Here is a 24516-nt window from a genome sequence, read left to right as displayed (position 1 = left end):
TCCAGCAGGCTGGAGGGGATTGGGGATCCACTGGGGGGGTGGGGGGAGGTGTGCTCATGAGGAGTCAGGGCAAGTACAACCTGCGGGGGGGGTGAGCAGGACTGGTACAACCCACAGGTGGGGCAGCAGATTCAAACCATGGCAGGGGGCAGGCAAGGTGGGTCCTCCCCAGTCAAACTACCCCCTCATCCCCTCCTATCTTCCCCCCCACTTGGACTTACTTGCTTGGCTCTGGCAGCAGCAAATGATGATAAAAGCAGCTGCACCTGGAATGGCTTGTGGGATGGGGGTTGTGAGGGCTCGCTGATTGGTGTGGGGGGAGAATAGCTCAGCATGGGGTGGGTGCTGGGCTGGGGCAGCCCCAGGGCTGGGGCCAGTGGCTGGGCAGGGAAAGTATACTGAAGTTTCATACACCAGTGTGACCTAAATCAAATAAGTTTGATACTACAAAGGTCCAGGTTTATTGTAAACCGGGTTCTGCAATATTTAGATCGATTTGTGTGCATGGAACTTCTGTACAGTTTCAGGTTTAGACTGATTACCGGTCACTGAGACTGGGTATGTATGTGTATCTGTAAGGTCGACACTGGGACAAGCTAAGTTTACATCAGGCAGCCATTTTGAACCCAATTTAACCTCCCCAAATGTCTGTACTTAGCCTATGTGCATATCTCCCACACAAGTTTCTTTTGGAACCACATTAAAAATAAGGATGGGAAAATATGCGGGAAGTAAAACAAGCCTAAGCAAGAACTGCTCTCTCATTTTATCCATCTGACTATCATTATTATTGCATTATTGCACTTATCCCCACAACAACCTTGTGATACATGGAACTCTTATTCTCTCTTTTATGGATGGTATGCTGAGATGACTGTAAGAAGCCATGGAAAAAACTGGGGGAGAAATTAAGTTCCTACATTCTAAGTTCCTTCATTCTATTTCAACTGATACATTTAAAATGAGTACAAATTTAAAAAAAAAAATCTTGTTTACCAAAGACTGCCAGCGCTCAGTACAGAATAAGTGTACTAAAGAATTGATATAATTGATAATGTGCTGCTTGTCATGTTGATCAATATTGTCTTATTGTTTCCTTGTACTTCTCGGCTTGGTACTTTTTGAGGCTGGGATACCAATCTTGTTCCAAATTTGTACAGTACAGAACATGACTAGGGCTCCAAGACTTATTACTATTATTGGAATATATGTAAGAAAACAAGTAAACAAACAAACAAACAAACAAATAGCACCTTCCTTAATCAGAGTTTACAATCCATGTTAAAAGCAGACACTGCATTATACATGGGTTTTAGTTCAATTCAGTACATCCAATTGGCATGCTATGGATAATAAATGTTGCCAAAGTTAAAATAAAGAACAATATTTATATTTGCCACACATTCTCTCCCCCATCACTCGGTATTATTTTTTACTTCTACACTGGTAGCAGGTATCAATTGCAAGAAGTTTTATTTCCTACTTCACCCCAGTCACAGTTCGTGTTGGATCCTTGGTTTTAAAAGAAGACTCTTATATAAGAAGTCAGATAGCCAGAGGAGGTGAATGAAACTGAGGTCACTGCCCCCCTTCCCCCCTCTTCCAGGGCAGGCAGCGGTGAAAACTGCAGGGACCTGGACTGGCTTCATACCAGGTAAGTAGGGGGTTGGGGGGCTGGAAGAGGGAGGAGGGGTGCTTGGGGGAGACCCCGCCTGGCCCCAGCCCCCATTCCTTTCCCCAGCTCTCCGTTCATTCCCCCCATCCCCCATTCGTTCCTTCAGCTCTCCGTTTGCTCTCCCAGCCCCCCACACTCACTGGCAGTAGCAGAGAAGGAAAAGGAGGCTGGAGAGAGCAGGGGAATGTCTCCAGCTCATTTCCAGGGGCTTGTCTCCAGCCCTCTACTCATTCTCCTCCAGCCTCCTGCTCATTCCCCTGCTTTAAACCCCAACTTGAACACAAAATTCCACAACAAGAAATCATCCACAGCCTGTATTGTATTAACCATGGTTATAACAATGATTGTTAATTCTTATCCCATTGGTTGGATTACCTATTACTCCAAGGTGCCTGGACATGAGCACAGAGGCTGTTCTAGTGCACTGTTATTACAGTGCTTCAGAGCAGGCTCAACTAACTGAGTTTTCTGGATTGTGGTAATTGCCATGCTCCAGCAGCCCCCCCATATCTCATGTATTTGCATCCCCGCACTTCAAAATGGCGGCAGGGGCACTTGAACTAAAGCTCATTCAACTTTAATTAAAGCGCACACAACCCCTGAGCATATGTAAAAGTAACCCCAGTGTCCCTCAAGGTGTCAACTGTCTTAATCTTCTCAATTGATTTGATTAACCCATTTTTACCCATCCCCTTCTCTTTCCCTTTCCTTAAACCTTTTCTTTCTGCCACCCCATTCACAGTATCTGACAAAGTAGGTTGTTGCCTACAAAAACTCCCTGAACCAGTTAGTCTCTAAGGTGTTCCCTTGCCCTACTTTCTGGTGTTTACATGTAATATATCCCAAATATTCTAGCAACTCAATATGCAAAAGTTCTTTGGCACATCCGCACACGCAAGCATGTGCGCTTGCAGCAGCTCAAATAGAAGCGGTGAAAATTTGAGCTGGGGCTTTTTGCCTCAGCACGCGTGCCTGGACATGCACTTTGTTGTGGAGCAAACTGTGCCATTTGGGGCAAAATAACCCTGCCTGGTTCCTCCCAGATCTGCAGCCAGGGGGAGCTAGAGCCTGGGGTCAGCACCTGTGCTGGTCCCAGCAATATAAAAACCTGCCCTGCCCAGCAGCTCAGGGCTAATTGCCCTCAGGAACTTCTGAGGCCCAGCCACTTGGTATTTGGGGACACTAGCAGCATCCCAAATTCACTTTTTAAAATACCCCAAAATCCACATTCTTCCACAATTAGAACGAGAGAGAGAGAGAGAGAGAGAGAGAGAAAGGCGCGCGCACACACACACACACACACACACACACACACACACACACACACACACACACACAGAGGGAGGGACTGATCAGATGGGCAATGTTTTATTGCTATATTTACAATGTTAAAGACATTTGGAAGCCTACCAGTGTCTCTAGCATCATAATAAAATAAATTCTAAATAATGTTTTAATGTTTGCTTTTGGATTCCTTATATGGTGGGAGTGTGATGGGGGGAATGTGGGTGGGTATGGAGGGATGTGAGGGGCATAAGTCAGTGTGTGGGTAGGTGTGCGGGGACTGTGGGTGTGGGGGCTGCTTAGGAAGGGTGGGTCCCCTGCATGAACACTGTGTGCCCCTGGCAGCTGTTGTCCCCCCTGGCAGCGGCAGAAGCGTGGTGGTGGTAGTGGTGGTGGTGGTGGTAAGTGGGGAGCTCCCGTAGATGCCACCAGTGCTGTCGGCGGTGGGAGGCGGCGGGGGCGGGTGGTGAGAGCCAACCAGGAGTCAGCAACCACCCACAGACGCCACTGGCAGCATCAGCAGCAGCCAGCGACAATCGCTGACTGCCCGCAGATGCTGCTGCCACCAGCGGGAGGGTGTGGGGGTGGAGTGGCAAGCAGTGATCGCCTGCAGGCGCTGCCATCAGTGTTAAAGTTTTGTTGTTTAAGGACAGCTACTCTGAATGTCAGTGATGAAATGTCCATGGAGGTTAAAAGCATTCACCAGTTATAGGCTTTTGGATTTTTTTTCCTTTTTTTCCTCAATTGATCTAATCAACCTATCTTTTTCCCTCTCTCTTAACAGCATCTCCTTCCAGGGCCCCTTTCCTTTGTATATAAAACACTTTCTTTCTGCCTGTCCCATAGCATCTGCCAGATCATTCAATAAAGCAGGTTCTTGCCTATGAAAGCTCATGCCCTACCTTCTGCTTGACTTCATACTAACATATATTTTAAGTAGTAGTAGCATATGTTATTTCTAAAGCTAATTTCTTTAAACATGTTAATGTCACTGTAGACTATCAAGGTAAGTTTGCAGTTTTACAGTTAAACATGGTATTTAAAACCACAGCACCCATGCAAAAGAGCTAAAGGTAGCAAAGGTGAAAAATAGTTCACCTAGTTACATGTTCATAAATGGAACAACATATCCCCTTACACTGTATGCATCCATACCTGCAGCTACACCAAGTCTATGCTAAAGTTTTCATTCAAAAGGGTTTAAAGGAGACTGTGATCATATTAGATCAGTGGTGCTCAACCTTGTGACCCCACAGGCTGGATGACTGGCATGGGACTGGTTTGCATACTGGATCCAGCATGGGGCTGGTATGCAAGGTCAGTTTGCAGAGTGACCGCATGCACCAACCAAAACTATGCACTGGATCCAGCCACAGAGCAAGGCCACATGCTGGCACAATTTGATTGTGGGCTGTGGCAACTGGCTTGTAGTGTGCCCCACAAGTCCAAAGATTTGGTGGTGGCATTAACTGACATGGCAAATTTGTGATCCTGCTAGCTGAATGACAAGGCCCAGGCAGCTAAATTCAATCCATGGGCTGGAGGTTGAACATCACTGTATTCTACCATCTTTAAAACATTCACTGCTCTAGAAATCAATCAAGTTCTGAATGTTAAGAGTATCTTGGGCTTCTTGTATCTCTCACACTGATGCTTAGCACATCAAAATCCAACCAGATGAATGGGCAGAAAAACAGGAAAACAAAATAAGCCGTACAGAAATCGTTCAACAAGACGCGATTGTGTTGGAACTTCTCTTTTCTAGGTTATGGCATCTATTCATTCACCTGTGTGACAGCTACACATTTCTTTTTCACCGAAAAAGGAACAAAGATAAACTTCTGCCTTTCATCAGATAAATAGACTTTAGGCTGTATAAACAAATTTCAGTCTAACAGCCAATGCTTTGAATCTGGAAGGAAGGAACACTCACTTTTGTTTTCAAGACTAAAATTTGTTTTTTTTCAAAATGACAGTCTCCTAGAGTTTTTAGGAAAAAGATTATTTTTATTTTCTAAATATTCTTCAGCTAGCTGGATAGGGAAAGGCTCTAGTAACACTGAAAGTTTTTTTCAATCTACTCACACACAGAGTCTTCTTTTGGTGGAAAATGGTGGGCAGTGTTATACAGTGCTGTGTTCATGGTACTTCAAAGACAAAGCAACAAGCCCCTGCACTGTGTAAACACAATACTATAAACAATAACTGAAAGAGGAGAGGGAACAAAGCTACAAAAACTTTAATATAAACAAGTTGGTATCTATGCATACAAGCTTTTAAATGCAGGACATTCTGCATTTGAAAGCTTGTTTAAATATATCCCAACCATGAAGTTAGTTCAATAAAAAAATACCACCAATAAAAATCCTTACCACTTGCTTATTTCCTTGGACCATCACAGCTACATCACTCCAAGCAGCCTGTTAAAATTAATCCCTGTTTTACTTTTTGTGAGGTATTAGAACTTGTGATAAATCATTTTACCCCTTGTTTTAATTTTCTGTATTATATTGTTGTACATACTCCCAATAAGCGAAGACATCAAGATTCATGCAGAGCTAGCTACCATAGGTATCTTCCACATTTAAGCAATTTACTCTTACATGTTGAAGGAGAAATTCTGAACTTTTCCAGCATGACAGATATTAATAAGAAAGCTTGTCTCAGACTCGTAACCCCTTGCTTGCAATTGGATAACTCCCTTTAGCAACTTCAGCAGCTGCTTACATGGAAAAATTACTTTTGCTGTCTCCTAATGCAATTTAGCAGCTGGAAACAAGTACCAGAGCCAGCACCATGTGACCATTCAGCTAACCATGCACTGCCACCACCAACTGCTCAGCTGAATGTCAACAGACCGCCAGCAGCCTGATAGTCTACAGCTAAAAAAAAAAAATCTGCATTAAGAAAAAGAATCATCTAAGGTACTAAAAGAATGTTGTACCATTTTTGACAGAAAAAATAAGGAGGAAAAATATTTCTATATTTGTATATTTCCTATCCTCTCTTCTCAAAACTAAAATAGAAAAGAAAAACACCTCCATACCCCTCTAAAATACCCACCTGAAAGTGCCACTAGGATTTTTTGACTTAGATCTGGGAATGCTCAGTGAGACTTTTGCAACCTCAACTGTTGTTTGTTCCATGGTGTACCTCTTTTATGGACAGAGTACACCATGCTCTGAGACTGATATGTTACTTTTATGAACCCTTACAGATTTCAAATTAAAGGAAGCAGACAGTTGTTTTTTGCCTCTGAAAAATGTTCACTTCCTAGTATGAGAAAAAGCTAAACATTTCTCTGCCACTTGTTATATTAGCAATTTCCATGAATTGGAGAATCTTGACATTTGATACTGTTACTCCCTCAGTTATCCCCTCTGTTAATGAGCTAAAAATCTTTCCACTCTAGAGGTTTTATTGGGATTACACTGCATCTAAGTGACAAAGGGAATTCAACGGTTTAGTTTAAGTACATGCTGCTGAAACAAATGGAGCAAGACATATCAGGTTCACTGATGAGTAAAAATGCTTAGGAAATGAAATAAAAAGAGCAAACGTGAAATTAAATCCATGCACTCTGGTCCTAGCTGCCTCATCTCAACACAGCAAAAATATACACAGTTAAATAAGGTACATAAAGACCACAGCTTTCTGTCAAGCTGGAGAGTCACAACAGAGGTAAGGTTTCTGAAAAGGACATCTTTATTCAATTTTCTTTTTTTTTTTTTGCTTCTCTGGTTTGTGCAAATGAAGACTGCATCCCCAGCAGGAACCTTAATCTGAAACCTTAACATTTGAAGGCTGAAATACAGAATCAGTTCTCTCTCCTTCAGGAAGGATCCCATGGTCAGTGTAACACTTAATGACTAAAATCTTTCAACACAAATCTGGACTGCTGTCATCCACCAGCAAGTTCTAGACTCTAACAATCAGCACAGAAACTGCTTTTACAAAACCTAACCTTTAGTAGGAATTAGCAATCCCTATGGTTGTCACAGGGATTTTACCGCCCCCCCCCACTTTACATTAAACAGTTCAGAGTCCTTACTCACTTTTCCCTTCCAGTATTAAAAGTATGTGTACTAGAGAAAAAATAGGGATGCTGCTGTTTCTTTTTGTACCAACAAAAATATTTTAGTTGATAGAAGAATAGTTTTGAAGATTTACACTTTACATGCACAGGAATTCTTACACAACCCAAACCATTGTCTTTTTATACTGTATTTTCCATACATGACATTTCATAAAGCTGTTTCTTCTGCTTCTACCTTGGAATCCATGAGTTTTGCATTAGCATCAAGATGCATGTTTATGTGTTTTTAGTACAATCACTATTCTTCCCACGTGCCCTCAAGGAGCAAAATAATACATTCTCTCTCAATACTATGACACATCCACCATCAATACCAGTGCTATTCTAACACCCCAGTCACCGGCCAGGACTTCTCGGTTCTAGGTACTATATATAAAACAAAAAGACACTGTCCCAAAGATCTTATAGTCAGAGTAATTATGGCCCTCTTCACTATAGTATCTGAGTTATTTAAGAAAGTTCTATTTAATGAGAAGAAAATTCCTAGCCATTAGAGCACTGAGACTCTAAAACAGTCTCTCAATTGGTAGTGGTGGTAGCAAATCCTTCCATCCCCTTTTAAGATGGAGATCTGTAAATTTATGAAAGAGGTTACAGTAGAATGGAGATCACCCACATCTGGGTGGGTTACAAACAATTTATAGCAGATTGCCCAACTTAGCTGTTTGCTGCAGCTGCTACTTCAAAGGACACTGCCTCTTTGAGCAGCTGGGGCACCTCGGCAGTCTTGCACAGTTGTTTGCTACAGCTATGTAAACTCACAGCAAGTTGACAAACCCTCATCTTTATAGAGGGTAAGGAATCCAAGCCTGCAAAGAACCCGGGTCATGCTATATATAACGAATGGGCATAAATTCAATAAATCAGGTACTTCAACTCAGTAGTTTAACTCAATACATATATAGATCCATGTAAGTGACATGAACTTACACCAAGTTCACATAGGTCACATGCAACCCCATAAGAAATAGTTGTTATGCACATATGTCTGCCTGACTAATTTTGTTTCTTTTTATGACCAGGTCACAAAACGCTTAGACACAGGAGTCGAGGTAGACATCACCTACCTAGACTTTAAGAAGATCTTCGATACGGTATCACATTCTGTTCTTGTAAATAAACTGACAGGCTGTGATGTAGATGATTACATGGTCAGGTGGGTGGCAAATTGGCTTAGAAGTCTCACCCAGAGAGTGGTGGTGGACAGGTTGATACTGACCTGGAAAAATGTGGGCAATAGAGACCCGCAAGTCTCAGTCCTTGGACCAGTGCTATAAAATGTCTTCATCAGTGACTTGGACGAGGGCGCAGAGAGCACCCTGACCAAGTTTGCAGGTGATAACAAATTATGGGACAAAGTTAACACACCAGAAGGTAGGGAACAGATCTAGGAGGATCTGGACAGGTTGGAAAAATGGGCAGAACAAAATAGGATGCAGTTCAACAAAGACAAGTGCAAAGTGCTGCACCTAGGCAAAAAGAACCATCAACACACTTACAGGCTAGGGGATGACCTTCTCAGCAGCACAGCAGCGGAAAGAGATCTTGGAGTCATAGTTGACTCCAAGATGAACGTGAGTCATCAATGTGACAAAGTGATCAACAAGGCTAACCGCACTTTATCATGCATTAGCAGATGCATGATGAACAGGTCCAGGGAGGTAATGCTTCCCCTATGCAGAACTGGTCAGGCCACAGTTGGAGTACTGCGTCCATTTTTGGCTGCTGCACTTCAAGAGGGATGCGGAGAATCTCAAGAGGGTTCAGAAGAGGGACACTCGTATGGTTAGAGGCCTGCAGCTAAGGCCCTACGAGGAGAGACTGAGGGACCTAGATCTCTTCAGCCCTTGCAGAAGGCTGAGAGGTGATCTTGTGGCTGCCTATAAATTCATCAGGGGAGGGCAGCAGGGAATAGGAGATGCTCTATTTACTAGGGCACCCCCTGGAGTAACTAGGAACAATGGCCACAAATTGACGGAGAGCAGATTTAGGTTGGATATTAGAAAGAACTTCACAGTAAGGGTTGCCAGAATCTGCAATGGGCTTCCAAGGGAGGTGGTGCTCTCCCCTACTTCAGGGGGTCTTCAAGAGGAGACTGGACAAGCACCTAGCTGAGGTTGTCTGACCCCAGCACTCTTTCCTGCCCAGGGCAGGGGGTCAGACTCGATGACCAAATGAGGTCCCTTCCGACCCTAACATCTGTGAATCTATATGCAACTCATGCATGTGATTTCATATAGATATCCAATAGTTCCTTCATCACATGTTCCAAAAACAGTTGAGAAAGGCTGCCACAAAGGAAAAGATAAGAGTACTAGCATGCATAATAATTGCAGCAATATCAAATTATACTGATATATGGTGTCACTTATAGCTGTATGCTTTTGTAACGGTACAAGGATACGAAAACCGTTGCTTCTTTAAAGCTCTTTAATTCAAGGTTAAAGATATTGCCATTTTGCTAATCTGCTTCACTACAGAAGGATGCATGAGTAACAGTTATAGTGTTACAGGTGATGTGTGCTGAACAAGAGATCTCCCTTCACTTTTAAAGCAGCTAAACTATGTTTTGCCCACAGCCTAAGCTTCTTCAGGATTCCTTGCAGCACAATAAAAACAGCATTATCTTGCATTTCTGTACCATCTGTCACAAAGATGGCAATAGTTTCATTAAAAAAAGAAACAATGCGATTATCCTCACGATCCCAATGGCGTGGGTAAATAGTACAAACGTCCCATTATATAGATGCAGGAGGCAAGACATGGGAAGTACTTTTCTAAACTTGCACAGCCATTCAAGGCAGAAACAGAAATCAAATCCCAGTTTCCCAATTCCCAGCTCCATTGTCTGGTAGCAAATTAGAAAACAATACCTCTTGCAGTCTTCCAGTACATTTGTCTCTGTTTTTATCGCATTCCTCCTTTTTTTCTATGCTTGTGGCATGTTACAACAGAAGACGAAAGAAAGACAGAAACATGACAGACCTTCCTTGTTCACGGTAATGCCAGCGCTAATACTTAATCCTTCTCTAGGTAAAGTTAAATGCCAGGACCGATACAAAGCAATTCAATATAATCTTCAAAAGTTAACTAATTAAAAGAAGTCTATACTGCCATCCCATCAGACAGTGCCTACTTCAGCAATGATACACACTGTTGCTTGAGATTCAGAAACAAACATCTCCACCATCCGCCTAATGGAGGATCAATGGATGATAGTACATATCCTTCAGTCACTAAATAGTCCTTCACCCATCAAGCTCCCTTCACATTCCACCCCCCAACCCAAGAAGCTCAAATGCAATATTCAAGAGCATTTCAACTGTTCTCAAAACAAGACAATCAATGGAACTTCTCTACCATCTGGTTTTCTTTTTCTTCTTCTTCTTCCTTTGTGTGAACTTTCCTTTTCTTTATTAGTCTATCATTTGCACCCACACTTTTTTATCATTTTCACATTCTGTGCAACTTGTCCATATTGCATAATTTTATGGCTTGTTTTTGCATTTATTTTTAAAAAGAAGACTATGTGGAGCAACTTACATAGATTGCATGCTGAAGAACCACAGAGGAAAATTAATCACCACCCTTACCCATTTCCTACACACCAATATAAACTATTTTGAGTGCTCCATGAAATAGGAAACTGGAACTTATCAGTTTCCCTCTGAAGACAGCTCTCTAAGTGGTATAGAAATGGAAAATGACTAGGAATATGTGACTTGAGTTTTCCCTTCCCCAGCAAGTACTTTAGGCACAGAGGCTTCTCTAAAGGAAACAGTCTGTTCTGTGTATGAAGGTCTGCCGCTGTCAGTTTGGGTGGCCAGAGCGTGGCAAGCATCCCAGCATCCAGAGCACACCAAGCAGCCGTCTGTATTTGGCTACAAGTCACCAGTTGAGAAGGACTGTCTCTATGGGCTTCTGCAGGCCAGAAGCATTCAGTCCCATATGACCCTCCCCTGCCTCAGTCATTTTTACTGGAAGATTTTTATGTCATGCTGGTCAAAATAACTCTCATAATATAAGCTTTGTAATGACAAAAACCACAGTTTTTATTCGTAAAGATAATATTCTGGATACATTTCTATCAGCAGCAAACAGTTAAAAAGATTCTTTGTAAAATTTGGCTAGACATTTCATCCTGAACACTGACAGGCTATTCTGTGGTGCTGTTCTACTCCCCTGACACCCTCCTCCCCCACTTTTTTGAGAGGAAAAGGAAAGACACATGGCACATTGTAAGCCTAAAAATCTATTCAAAGAACTTTGCAGCATCATTTCAATGCTTGGGACAGAACTCTCCGATTTCTGATTATAAATGCACAAGTTTAGAGATTTATACCTACCAACATACAAACCAAAAACTATTTGCAAATAATCAAACAATTTATTTGGCGTGTCTCTTCAACACGCTATATAACTTCATAACACACAGCAACAACGGACACAAATTCTGTCTGCTATCACTTAAAATGAAGGAATGATTGCTGTCTAGATTTTATTACCTTCATGAAAAAAGATTTAATATCTATAAAACCATCAATCTCAGTTTCTCTGAACCCACATGGCAAACTCCAACCATCACCTCACACAGGAGAGGAAACACTTTCTCTGACAATGAAAAAGAACTTTAGTTTTAAAGTGTTATTCTTGAAAAAACAAATTGGATTTTTAATTACTAAGCAAAAGCTAGATTTCGTTTACTTTAAAAAACGTCCTAGGGAGATGGTGCAACAGTTGTGGCTTATGTGAACTGTGAAGTTACATCATTCTTTACAGTAAAAGAATTAAAAACAAGTAGTATAGATATCAAAAACATCTGTTTAAGTTTTATTTCCAAACTGACCAAAAAGAAAAAGTAAGCTAAACAGTTCCAGGACAGAATATTTCTTAACAAAGTAATCCTTTATTTTAATATATTCCTCCATAAAAGGAGGATTTCTCTTCTGTCCAGGATCATAATGGGGAAAAAAACCCTCCCAGTTTTACATTTACAATTTCTATCCATTGATTAGAAGAATTAAAGAGACTGCTATCAGATATCCATGCTCTAAAGTGTATTATTACAAGACAGTTTGAGATGGTAAAAGAAAAGCAATTTATTTAAAAGAAATACCTCTTCTCCCATTGTGAAGTAAAGCTGCCTTTCTACAAGAAAGTGTCTAAGAGTACTGGAGTCCTCCCACTTCCTTGTAATAGCTGAACTCATTAACTCTGCAAGACCAAGCCTAAACTGAGTCACACTTCTTCAGGCCCTCTGAGGAAAACAAAGCTCGCATTTGTTTATTACACAGGAAGCTGGGAATTTTTTGTAGCTTTGCTTACTTTAGGGTAGAAGTTGCCTCTTCCAGATCAAAAACTAGACTCTACTGGCTTCATGCACATGACAGCTAGAAAAGGCAACATAAGCAGGGATGTGCAAAAATTTTGTAAGCAACCCAGACACAAAACCATCTAAAAAATATTATAAGGAATTTGGAAAATTGATCTTTTAAATGTCAAATTCCAAATATATTGTTTTCATCAACACAAAAACAAAGAGTTAAAACTTCATCTGATACAAGTTTTTAAAGCTAAGGAAGAATAAAGATAAATCACTCCCAGCAATTTCCTCATCCACAAAAAAACCCAAACAACTTAATGTTTCATCTACCCCATATATACATTTATGCAAATTAAAGAATGACTGAAAATAGGATAAGACAATATAAGCTTATTTGAATAAATCAGAAAACAATAACCAAATTGGCTATAAATTATACTTAGGAAATTCCAAAATGCTATAAACACTTCCCAGTTTTATCTGATCTCTACAGCAGGTTTAGCGAGCAGAATTTCAAGACACACGCACGCAAACATGCATGCAATGGGTATAACACACACGCGCACGCACGCCAACTATTAAAATGCAGCCATCTCCAAATAGGAAAACGCACCAAGTAACGTCAGCACAATGCAACACAATTTAGAGACAAAAAAGATACAGAAAACTTTACCAGTGAAACACCTGGTTGAAGGACTTGGGTGCATTTAGTGTAGAAAAGAGAAAACCCAGGAGAAATCCAATAGTCTTTCAATATCTAAAGAGGAAATTTCAATATCTTAAAGAGGAAAACAGTCAAGTGTCCCCATAGCCATTGAAGGACAAAAAAAAAAAAAATCAGCATCAAAATCAGCATCATTTGAATTTGTATCAAAGAAGACTTGACTTGAATATGAGAGAAAATGTTCTATCTATCACAAAGTGATGAAATGCTACAATAGGGGCGCTTATACATGACGCTTGCTACTATAGGGACACGTGCACGTGCTACTATAGAGGCGCTTGTACACATGGTGGGTTTTTAATTGTGACGATTAAAAACCCACCTTTTCAATTTAGGGGCTTCCATCACTGTTACAGTGAGAAGCCTGATCCTTTTTTTCCCCCTCAAAGCCTGCCCACCTCTTCAGCGGCCAGGGTCAAGCTGCGGGCAGGCCAAGAAGCCCCTGAGCTGTGTGGGCCCCAGTCCCCAGTCCTTTTCTCCGTAGAGACAGCATCCCCCAGGCCTGTCCAGGCGAGCTGCTAGCAGGTCAGATACTGCCTCCCTTCAGAGGCAGCACCCAACAGATCCAACTCTTCTGAGTCTGCCCAGGGAGCAGCACCCTGCGGACTGTCCCTGCCACTGGGGACCACCCAGGAATGGGTTGCCTTGCCTCTGGGACGGCACAGAAAGACAGAAGGAGGGCAGCTGTATGTGCTTCCAGCCAGAGAAGGAGAAGGGGATGGTGCATGGCAAGCTGGAAGCCCAGGTAGGCTCAGGAAAGCATTGGATTGGGCATCTCCAAGCTGGAGCAGCCCACTCAGGTAGTCCCAGAGAATGCCGTCACCACAGACAGAAGAACGAGGGCCGCCTGCAGCTCAGGGGCTGCTTGGCCTGCTGGCAGCTCACCCCCCCCAGCCACGGGAGAGGCGGGTAGTCTCTGCAGGGAGGAGTGGAGGGGGGAAGGATCAGGCCCCTCAACATTTCTACCACTTCTGCCTTCAGCCCACCTCTCCTGCGGCTGGGGGGGTGAGCTGTCAGATTAAAGGCTGCAATGTTACAAGTAGCTATGTTGCAAACTAAACTGAGGATGTGGTTTAGTTTGCAACAAACTCGTTTAAATCGCAAAAAATCCTGTACATGTAAGGCACCACACAATTAAACTGCAAAAACAAGCAATTTTTGTCATGTGTACAAGCACCTTAGACTTCTAAAAGAGATTTGAGGGATTGGAGGTTTAAGACTATAGGAGGCAAACTTCCATAAGGGATGCTTCAGGTGCACTGAATCCCATCTCAGAGCAAAGGTAGGGGAGGATGACCTTTTTAAAGGTCCTTCCAGCCCTATAGTCCTAAAATTTTTGAATTATGAAATCAGATAAACAGATCAGGACAACCTCTCAAATGTATTTAACTGCTGGGAAAAAGACATATGGAAATGTAATAACCAAAAATTATCAAGACATTGGTTTCACATCTCATACAAAAGGATAGCACATCTATGAACCCAGTACCGCTTCAATACCACTCTGCAGAACAGGTTTAGTAATGATTTACAGGGAAGATCACCACATCCTGATTCAATAAACCACTTCCTGGATGTTTTAGTTGCAAATTTCCACTAAAATTATTTTGAGGTCATAATGCAATATATCTGCTTCAGTTTCACTTTTACAGAAAATAGATTTTAGGGCGGGGAAAACCCACATCACATTATAATGAGAAGTGATACAAGCAGCTATATTTTTTATTATCTTCTGTTGAAGAAATTTCAAGAAAACCATAATTACCAATTCATGGAAAATTTCCAAATGGATAAGAGATGACTATATAAACTTTTACTTTAGTTATATAATAAGATTTTTTTTACACAGTCCTATTTGAATTATGTACCACAGGTCACTTGACCAGTCAGAAATCTCCTTAATGCCTCAATGAATACAAAGATTATACATGCAATTTCAAAGCTCAGCTAGCTAGGTTGTTTTCTTATTTGTGTCAGGCAGCTATCTATGCCTTTATTTTTCAGGTTCACACGTACAAAGAAGAAAAATATCTGCTCATTAAGACATTCCTCAATTTTGAAAAGGTTGCAAAAGTAACAGTACAGACATATGATTAAAAACAATCGGCACTATCACCTTCCTCGTAAGTTAAAATACTCAAAGAAAAAACCAAATATGAACAAGGAATGAGCATTCGTCTCAAGCTAAGACACATCATAAAAATATAGGACACTGTACTACTGCTATACTGTATTTCAGCTATATGGTTCCTTAAGTCATAATATAGTTCGTTCCTGTCTACACTGGCCAGGAAAATCATCCTAGCACTTATTTAGGGGAAAAAAGACATTTAAATAAGTTGTTTCAGGAGTAAACTTTGTTTACGATCAATGTATTGCTTGCTAGATTTTATTTAAATAAAATCACACTGCAATTATTGTAAGACTTATACAGTCAGCCAATTAACTGGAGGCTCACCAAATAGTAAATACAAAAAATAGATGCCCCAACAGAAGTTCTCTGAAACTCAGCAGTATGAAAATTAGTGTAACTTTTGCCCAAACAAAGCCTGGGAGCTTTCTGGCTGATTCATCCTGACGTACTTCTCTGATTTATTTTCCAAAAGAAAACATAGAATCATAGGCCCCTGGCGGATGTTACAAATAAAATGAGATTAACCTGTTAATCATGCCATAAATAGTAACCCCTGCCACACATTTAAGGAATTAACAGCATGACAGAACTGAGAACTAGCCACAAAAATATTCCACAGAAGATGTGTAACATTTTGGTGGCTAGTTTCCTTTGTGCCTAAAACTGAAAGTGTGGCAGGAGAAGCAGAGCTGGCTCAAGACTCCAGTGTAGTCCTGGGGCTGAGACGGACAGTCAACAGCTTGCCAGTCCCACTGCACCAGGGTCTAGATCCAGCTCCAATGCAGTCTCAGGGCTGGGACCAACATTTGTTGATTCTACCCTGGGACTGGGATTGACATTAAGCCAATTATCAGTCCCTACCCAGGATTGCTCAGGTTCAGCCAGGCTAAAGGCACTCAGCTTTCAACTTGCTGGTGCAGGGGGAGCCTGGGACCCTGCACTGGCAAGTAGTAATGACATCATTGATATCTGATCCCAAGATCACGTGTCCTTGCCATGCACCTGTGGGCACAACAAAAGGCATGATGGGATTGGGGCTCAGATCCCATCATACTATTAAATGAATGTATGCCAGGGGCCATAAAAATGGGGATAGAAGAAATCTTGAAACCTTGTCCCCATACTGAGGCAGCATCAGCTATACTATACTTAGAACCATGCTCTTAAAAACCTCCAAAACCAAAATTCCACAAGCTCCTTCATTAGTCTTAATTATCCATAAAGGTACTTAAAGTCAGAATGATTTGTTTTACATATAAAATTTCCCTTTGCAATTTAATTCATTACACATTGTCCTGTGTCCAGTGGATATGGAGAATAAGTCTTCCTCTTTGAGGACTTATGTCTCCTCCTCTTATCTAGACTAACCAAATCCAGTTCGTTTTATTTTTCCTCAGAGAACATATTTTCTAAGCCTCTGATCATTCTTGTTGCTCTCCCCTAAATTCTTTCCAATTAGTCTATCCCTTCCTTTAACTGTAGTGCCTATTTTCCTTTTGTGCACAACTTTCAAACTGTGCACAGAAAGAACGCTCTTGTCAAGAATCAGCCCTATTCTGGGGCCCAGGCTTCCTGTAAACCAGGCAGCCTTTAGATTGGGGAGGAGCTGTTGTGATCAAGTTCTTGCTCTTACCTCCTTTATTGAAATGGGATTCAAAAGAAAACAGAAGACAAGAGCAACTTTTATTGATCTCACTTTGACTTATGACGTGGTATAGGTAAGGGGTCTTATGGTTAAATTGATAAAGACTATCAGGTGCAAAAAAATTATTACAATACTATTTAATATCTTGCCTAACCACAAGCTCAAGATTTTGCCCTGATGGGAAAATAAGCAAACCCAAAATTGTTAACAATGGTTTACCACAGGGCTCTGTTCTGGCACCCATCCTCTTCAACTGGTACACACATGATATTCCCCAAACAAAATCAAGAAAATGTATTTATGTGACAATATCACCATCCTAGCACAAGACTTTGATTCTAGTATTATTCAAACTACACTCAGTAATGATTTGGCAAAATTAGAAGACTATTTTAATGAATGGTATTTGAAGCCCAACCTTGACAAAACAGTTTATTCCTTTTTTCATCTCACTAGCAGCCGGGTGAATGCACAACTAAGAATCAGCTTTTGTGGAAAACCAGTAAACTAGGAACCCAACCAGTACATTTAGGAGTCCACCTTGATCATAGTCTCATCTATAGGCATCATTTACAAATAACTAAGAACAAACTTGCTACACATAACAACATCATTTCAAAAGTGGCTGGTACGACTTGTGGAAGTGATGCTCAAGTTCTCAGAACATAGGCACTGGCTCTCGTTTATTCAGTGGCTGAGTATTATGTCCCAGTTTGGGGCAGAAGCACCCATAATAGCGTGACTCTTGACGGAATGAAACAACGGGATTCATAACAGGTACTTGAGTATCCACTCTTGCTCCTGGGCTGTCTGTTCTCTCTCTCCTCCTGATCTTCAGTGTAAACAGGCTACAAAAACCTACAAGTCTACAAAAACCTGCTTACATTCAATTCACTACAAATTTTTGAGGAACTTAGTGATTCCCCTATGCTAAGTCTTAAGTCAAGGCTATTTTGGAGTGCAGGAAAAGAACTGAATGATAAAACCTTTGACATCAAGGAAAAATTGATCCAGCAATGGAACACAATTGACATAATTAATACATTTCTTATCACAGACCCCACATCTAAACCCTCAGCCTTTGCTTTATGAAGGCAGAGCTGGACAACATTGAACAGGGCTCATACTAGGCAACTGCCTACTACATAAATGGAATTTTATTAAAGACCCCAAGCGTGAATGTGGCAAAATCCAAACTCTACCACACATTACAGAGAGATCTCCTATTTATCATTTTAATGGTTACGCTGAAGACCTAAACCAGGCTACTGACAATGGCTTGCAATGGATATCAAATCTAAAACTGTCACTCTAGCCTTATCCCTCAGTGCCATTATTTATAGGTTGTTCTGTCGTTCAGTTGCTGTATTCCATACGAATAAATAAATAAAACGCTGGTGCCCAAAACTGAACACAATATTCATGTGAGGCCTTAAGAACATTCAGTGTCACTACACACCTTATATTAACACACCTGTTTATACATTCTAATATGGTGTTGCTTTTTTTCACAAAAGCATGACATTGGAGACTCATGTTCAATTTGTGAACTTCTATAACTCCCTAATCTTTTTCTGTAGAACTGCTAACTAGTTGGTCCTCATTTTGTATTTGTGCAGTTGATTACTCCAAGGTAAGTGCAGTACATTGCACTGTTTCTTATTGAATTGCATCATATTTATTGCAGATCATTTCTCCAAGATCATTTTGATCTGTCAAGATCATTTTGAATTCTAATGCTATCCTCTAGGGTTCTGGAACATCTCTCATTTTGGTGCCATCTGCAAATTTAATGTGCATGTCATCCAAGTGATTAATAAAATATTAAATAGTACTGGATGTAGGACAGACTTCTGCAGACCCTCACTTAATACAGCCTTCCAGTTGAGTGAGTCACTGACAACTACTCTTTGTGTAAATCTCTCCACCAGTTGAGGGTCCACCTTAGAATAGTTTCTACTAGCCCATGTTCCCCTAGTTTGCTTAACAGGATGTCATGTGAAACGGTGCCAAAAGCCTTCCTAAAGTCTACCATCTCTACCGTTTCTCCCTGATTCTCAAACCATAATTACCCTTATAGAAGCAAATTTAATTGGTTCAGCATAAACTTCTTTGGCTGCTACTTATCACATTGGTATACACAATTAGGGCCTGCCTGGTTTAAACCACAATTTCTAATTTTTCATGAAAATCATGAAATTAAGTGATTTTTAAGAAAATACAACTTGCAATGAAAAGCCATGATATGACCATTTGCTGAGGAACTCCCAACCAAGTAGCCATATTGTGGTATTTCATTGCAGCGAGTTGCAGCTGTGGTGGCACCTGCACCACTGTGCAGCACCCAGTCCCCACCGCCCCCCTAGCCCCCCAGCCAGCAGCAGTACATTGCTGGGAGGGGCCAGGTGGGCAGTGGGAGGGAAGTGCTCAGTGCTGCCCCAGCGGGGCTCCTGCGTGTGGAGCAGAGCCAGAGGCACAGACGGGGGGCAGTGGCAGGCAAGGCTGAGTGGCAGAAACCCCTCATGTGTGAGCAATGCTGCCCGTGCTCCAGCCCCACCCTACCGGCCCACCTGGCAACCCTTTGTGGGTGCCCCTGAGCCTCTGTTGCCACAATGCCAGGCAAGTTTGGCCAGATGGGATCTGAGGTCCTAAGCATGCTGCCAGGTGAGTCTGTTCCTCCCTCTCCCCAGCAGCCAGGTGGGTTCCCCCTTCCAGTGGGGGCGCCCCATGCCCCGGGGGGGGGGAGGGGGGAGATTTGCAGCATTCTGCTCAGGGGCTTTATCTCTCCCCCACCACTGGACAATCCTGCCTCCTGTCCCCAGCCTGGCAATGTGGGGGCTGGGCTCAGCTAGACAGGTGGCTCTAAACATGCCCCCTCAGCCAATCAAGGGGCATTTGGAGGGGGGGGGGGTGGGAAACCACAATCTGGGTGCAATAATGGTGGGCCCCACCATGATCAGGCCACAATAGTGAGCTGGGCCTGCAATTTAAACCAGGCCCTAGTTATAATCTAGGGGTACATTTGGATTGATTAGTTGTTCTAGACTGAGTAGTCTATAGCTCCTTAGGCCCTCTTTTTCCCCCTTTTTGAACACAGAAACAGTTTGCCTTTTTCAGGTCTACAGAGTAAAAAAATAAAACAAAATCAACCTTCTTATGTGACATAGGGAACTGTTAAGTGGCAGCCTTGTTTTTTTTCAAATGCCATTACAAACTGCTACATGCCCATTTAAAAATACGGGCAAAACTGTATGATCAATACCTTTATTATTCCTGTTTTCCAAAGAGCATCTTAAACACCTCACAGTTCAAAGACAGCAAATGTGAGAACACAGCTATCTAAGGTATGGGAAAGAGTACTGGTATATGGAGAATAAGATACACTATTCACTGATGAATCACTATAGACTCATTGGCAGTCTGGGTTATCAAATTTGTTCCTGTCTATTAAACTAAATTTTCCATTTCCTGCTCCATTTGTTTTGTACCGGTGTTTTGTTAGGATTAGGGTTTCAGTCTCCCAGTTAGGCAGCAGGCATTTCAGCCATCCTTTACTCTGAGAGCTGACCAACTATTTTGCAAAGACCTGGTATAACATTACCTTTTATTGTTGTAAATTATTTACTCCAAAAGGGATAAATAGTATTTCTGAGACTTTATTTACAAAAAGCTCTATAAATAGAAATCATAACTACAAAATTACAGGCAGGAGAGAAGGTTTTCAGAGGAAATTAATCCTACAGTTTAACACGTTACACCAAAACAGATTATTGTTTAAAATGACTGGGGTTTTTTGTATGAGGATGATTATCTTTATGTAGATGAGTCAGGGGAGAGAAAAGAGAAATGGAACAGAATGAGTGGTTTGGTGTCAGGAGAGCCATATAAGTATGAAAGCAAGGGGCCTGCTGTGTGGGAGTGCTATGCATGAAGTGGCTATAGACTCAGATCTCTCAGAAACAAAGAGCTCTACACTCCATCACTGTTTGCAAGTCTCTCCTTAAAGCCTTTGTTATAAATATTTTGGCTTTCTTCTCTAGGACTGCTTTTAAAGTATAGTGCTATATCTAGGTGTGCAGCAGAGAAGAAGGGTGGTCAAGGCATGTGTAGAGGGAATATCTAGGCAAGATGGAAGAGAAATATGAAAGAAAAAAGTTAGGACAACTCTGTAAAAAGAAAGGGTCTTCTGGATGTCACCAACAATAAGTACCATCTCCAGAAAACCCAATTCATGCATCTGAAAAAAATCAAGAACGAAGGGATAACAACCTAGACGAGAGATTTTCTTTTAAAGATTCAAGATCCATTTTTATTCATTAATGGAATGCATTTCCAAAATGCACTCTTACTGTTCAGTGTATGAGTCTGAGTTTCCTCACTGTACACTCAAGCAAGAGCGTTTCCCTAGGGCTCACTATATGGGGAAAAAGCCTGGAATAGCTATGGCTAAATAGCTATTCTGCCCCAGTTCTTATTCTGGGGATATTCTGGAATTGGATTAACCAAAATTGCAAAAAAAACAAAGCAAAACAAAAAAAAAAAACACTCTGAGAAGATAAAAGCAACCACATGGGAAGTTAGTGTAGGGTAACTACTGTGTATTGAATTCACACCTCACTTATTTTGCAATAACCACCCTGTGACTTCCTGTGTATGCTACCTTTGACAGGCAGCATATAGATTATCCCCTCACTATCCATCAACAGTTTTTATAAAAAGCCCCGGGGCTCAGCATCTTTGAGATTCCTAAGTAAATTAGTAATATTTCTAGGGCCCCTGGCAGACGTTCAGTTAAATATGTGATGGGATCTGATCCGCTATCCCAATAATTGCAGCTATACCACATGTGAATGGTAGGAAGTGCAATTGTGAGACTGGGGATCAGATGCCAATTGCATCCAATTGCTGGTGAAGAGAGAGCCCATGGACTCCTGTGGCTGAGAGCACCAGTGCACTGATTGAGTCTCGTAGCCACAGGAGAACACTGAGCCTTGAAGGGCTCCAATATGCTCCCATGACTGGCAGCACCAATGAGCTGACCATCACCCTCAGCTACAGGAGCACACCAGAGACATGAAGGACTCCAGGGAACTTCTGAGGCTGGGAACAGCCACAGATTCATTTTAAGGCGTGATGGGAATTGGCTACAAAGTTATTACCCATATTTTGTGCAATACCTTTGTGACTTACTCCCTGCTTTATTGCACTATTAATTGCTTCAATGCATAGCTGGGTTACTACTTAAGACATGATTAACTGGTTTGTCACATCTTGAGAATAACATCTGCCAGGGGCCTAGTAGTTCCCATGAGCCTCTGTTGTTTTTACACTTTTTCCTACAGACTGTCTTTGGGAGGTAAATCTGCACTTTTTCTTTCCTTGCTTCCCCTGGAACTTTGCAATGCCCATTTTACTCTCCCAACAAGCAAGAGACTCCAGAAATGCTACCAGAATTATCTGATGTCTAATACTAGAACTGATTTTTAAAAATACCTGCTGAATGAGAAAGAGCAAGTGTGAACAAATGAGCAGAGGCACATTGACATATGCATGCGCAACAGTGCCAAAACAAAATAAATAAGCATAACTACAGGAAGACCCTGCACTCTGAGAACAACTTCACACAGATGCATGCAGCAAGTTTACCTATCTCTACCCATACATTTTAAATAAGCCTACATTCGCTGCTAATAGTGCTCAGTTATACCTGTGGGAGCCAGTTTATACCTATAGCCACAGCTTCCACTTTTCCCTTGACTCTCCCCTCTAAGTTGTCCTAAATAAACTGCAGGGTGAATTTAGTAACCGTGATAATGATGTATGTATAATAAATACCAGGTGCAGACACGTGGCACATTTCTAGGGCTGGAATTCCTGATGACCTCGCCATATTAAAAGATCAGAACAGCTGCAGCTGCAATCTTCTCCATTTTTGACAGATTAATTCAGGCATCAAACTCTTAGGAAATTGCTAATGTGGCTCCTATGTTTTTTGCCCTATTCTACCTCTACCTGCATAGTAAAGCAATGATAGGTTAAGAAAAATTCTTCAAAAAGCTCTTACCTGCGGGCTAGATAAATGGATAATAGCTTTAAGAGAAAGCACAAAGCCTAGTTTCACTTGCAGCAAGGACTGTTTTCAAAAGGCAACGAGGAGAAGATTTTGTACTTTATATTAATTTAGTATGGGATTCAGCACTCTCCAATGTTAAATCGCCAACACAACAAATGTAGTTAAAATGGACCAATTAATTTACTGGATTAAGTAATTATCCTAATTTTCATTTCATACAAGAGGTAGGGAAGAGGGAAGCCAGAACCAGTCCCACCTCACTGGGACAGTACAAACATGCATATATAATACTGGAAAAAAGTCAGTCTGGAGACCAAAAGCCATTTTAAGCAAGCTGCTGCAAAACAAAAGAAGAAAGCAAATCCATCACATACACTGGTTCATGTAATTTTAAGCTACACAATCAGGGAAAAGAAATCTAAATTGGGAACTTCTGGGCCAAACTTGGGCTACTTTGATTACAAGCATTCCATTAATTTTTCTAATGAACCAGTAACTGGTGTACCCACAAACAAACATGTACATTTGGCACACCAGGAATGGGCACACCCATCATGGTCTTTTCCAAAAACCTTCTTACCAGCAAGCTACTAACCTCAATGACACATAGTTTAGGCTATTACCTCTCTTACACCTCTCATTAGTGGAATTTTGAGACTTACATAGTCAAGCCTTAGGTATTTTAATCCTGAATGAGTAAACTAGTGAGGCCAGCTGTTGTTGACTGTACAACATAAAGAGTAGAGGAAAACCAAAGATACAAGATTTTTTTTTTTTTTTTTTTTACTTTCTCTCTTCCTCTCATAATGATGGCTTTGATGACATAATTTACTGACATAATTCATATTCATCCACTGGCTTCCTTTCTGTCCCTACCTTCATCCTTGTCAATGGCTGGGTAAGAGTCTTTTACTCTGTACCCCCACCATCCCAGGCTGCCTGGAATCCTTCTAACTTATCAACTATATATCTTATTTCAAATTCTCCTTTTACTTCTACTGTAATTTATCTAACCCTATGCTACTGGTTACTTAACCCTGAAACCATATTATTTTACTTAGTAAAATATTATAGGATAGAGTTCCCATGAAATATAGCCTCCAATATAATGATGCATTGAATTATAATAAATATTAAAATAACAAAGCTCTGAAATAATAAATGCCATCAAAATGGGGGCAAGCTAATTCTTTGTGAATATACAACGTGAAATTAGTTCTAATGAAAAATGAGATGTGTATGCTGACTTCATTGTTAAAAAGCAGTCTAGCTGAGGCTGAACAATATTATAAACAGATAAAGGTATCAGTACATGCAATATGGTTCAACTCTACCAGAATTAGGAAGGTTACTAATGATCAACCTGTAGGATCTGTAAAATTCCTAGAGAGTAAAGAATGTCAAGAAAATTAAACAACATAGCTGTGACTAGCCTCAACCCCAGATGCAGCCTGGGTGACCCTATGAGAGAGACACTCCAGGGGTGCTGCCATACCTTTGAGGTGCCTTTCTGCCCCAAACCCCTCTCTGCTCTCTACTGCTTCACTGAGAACCAGCTGAGA

General features: G+C 41.3%; 1 protein-coding gene across 12 annotated transcripts in view; it reads right to left on the bottom strand.

Annotated features, from left to right (window-relative positions):
- Positions 1-24516, bottom strand: part of SH3KBP1 (SH3 domain containing kinase binding protein 1) — a 361711-nt gene that overhangs the window by 118307 nt on the left and 218888 nt on the right. Inside the window, exon 1 of one of the 12 annotated variants that reach the window (XM_019495086.2) lies at positions 12172-12252. The exons of 10 other annotated variants lie outside the window; for them this stretch is intronic. In XM_019495086.2, the coding sequence (XP_019350631.1) occupies positions 12172-12183 (12 nt within the window). In that variant the 5' untranslated portion in view covers positions 12184-12252. Of the gene's footprint in view, positions 1-1815; positions 1914-12171; positions 12253-24516 lie in introns of those variants that run through there. One more of the 12 variants, XM_019495087.2, reaches the window with a different exon arrangement.

This window comes from Alligator mississippiensis, chromosome 1 (assembly GCF_030867095.1).
Source record: "Alligator mississippiensis isolate rAllMis1 chromosome 1, rAllMis1, whole genome shotgun sequence".
NCBI classification, from domain to species: domain Eukaryota; kingdom Metazoa; phylum Chordata; order Crocodylia; family Alligatoridae; genus Alligator; species Alligator mississippiensis.
The sequence above is the reverse complement of the archived record's forward strand: the minus strand, read 5'-3'. Positions and strand labels throughout refer to the sequence as shown.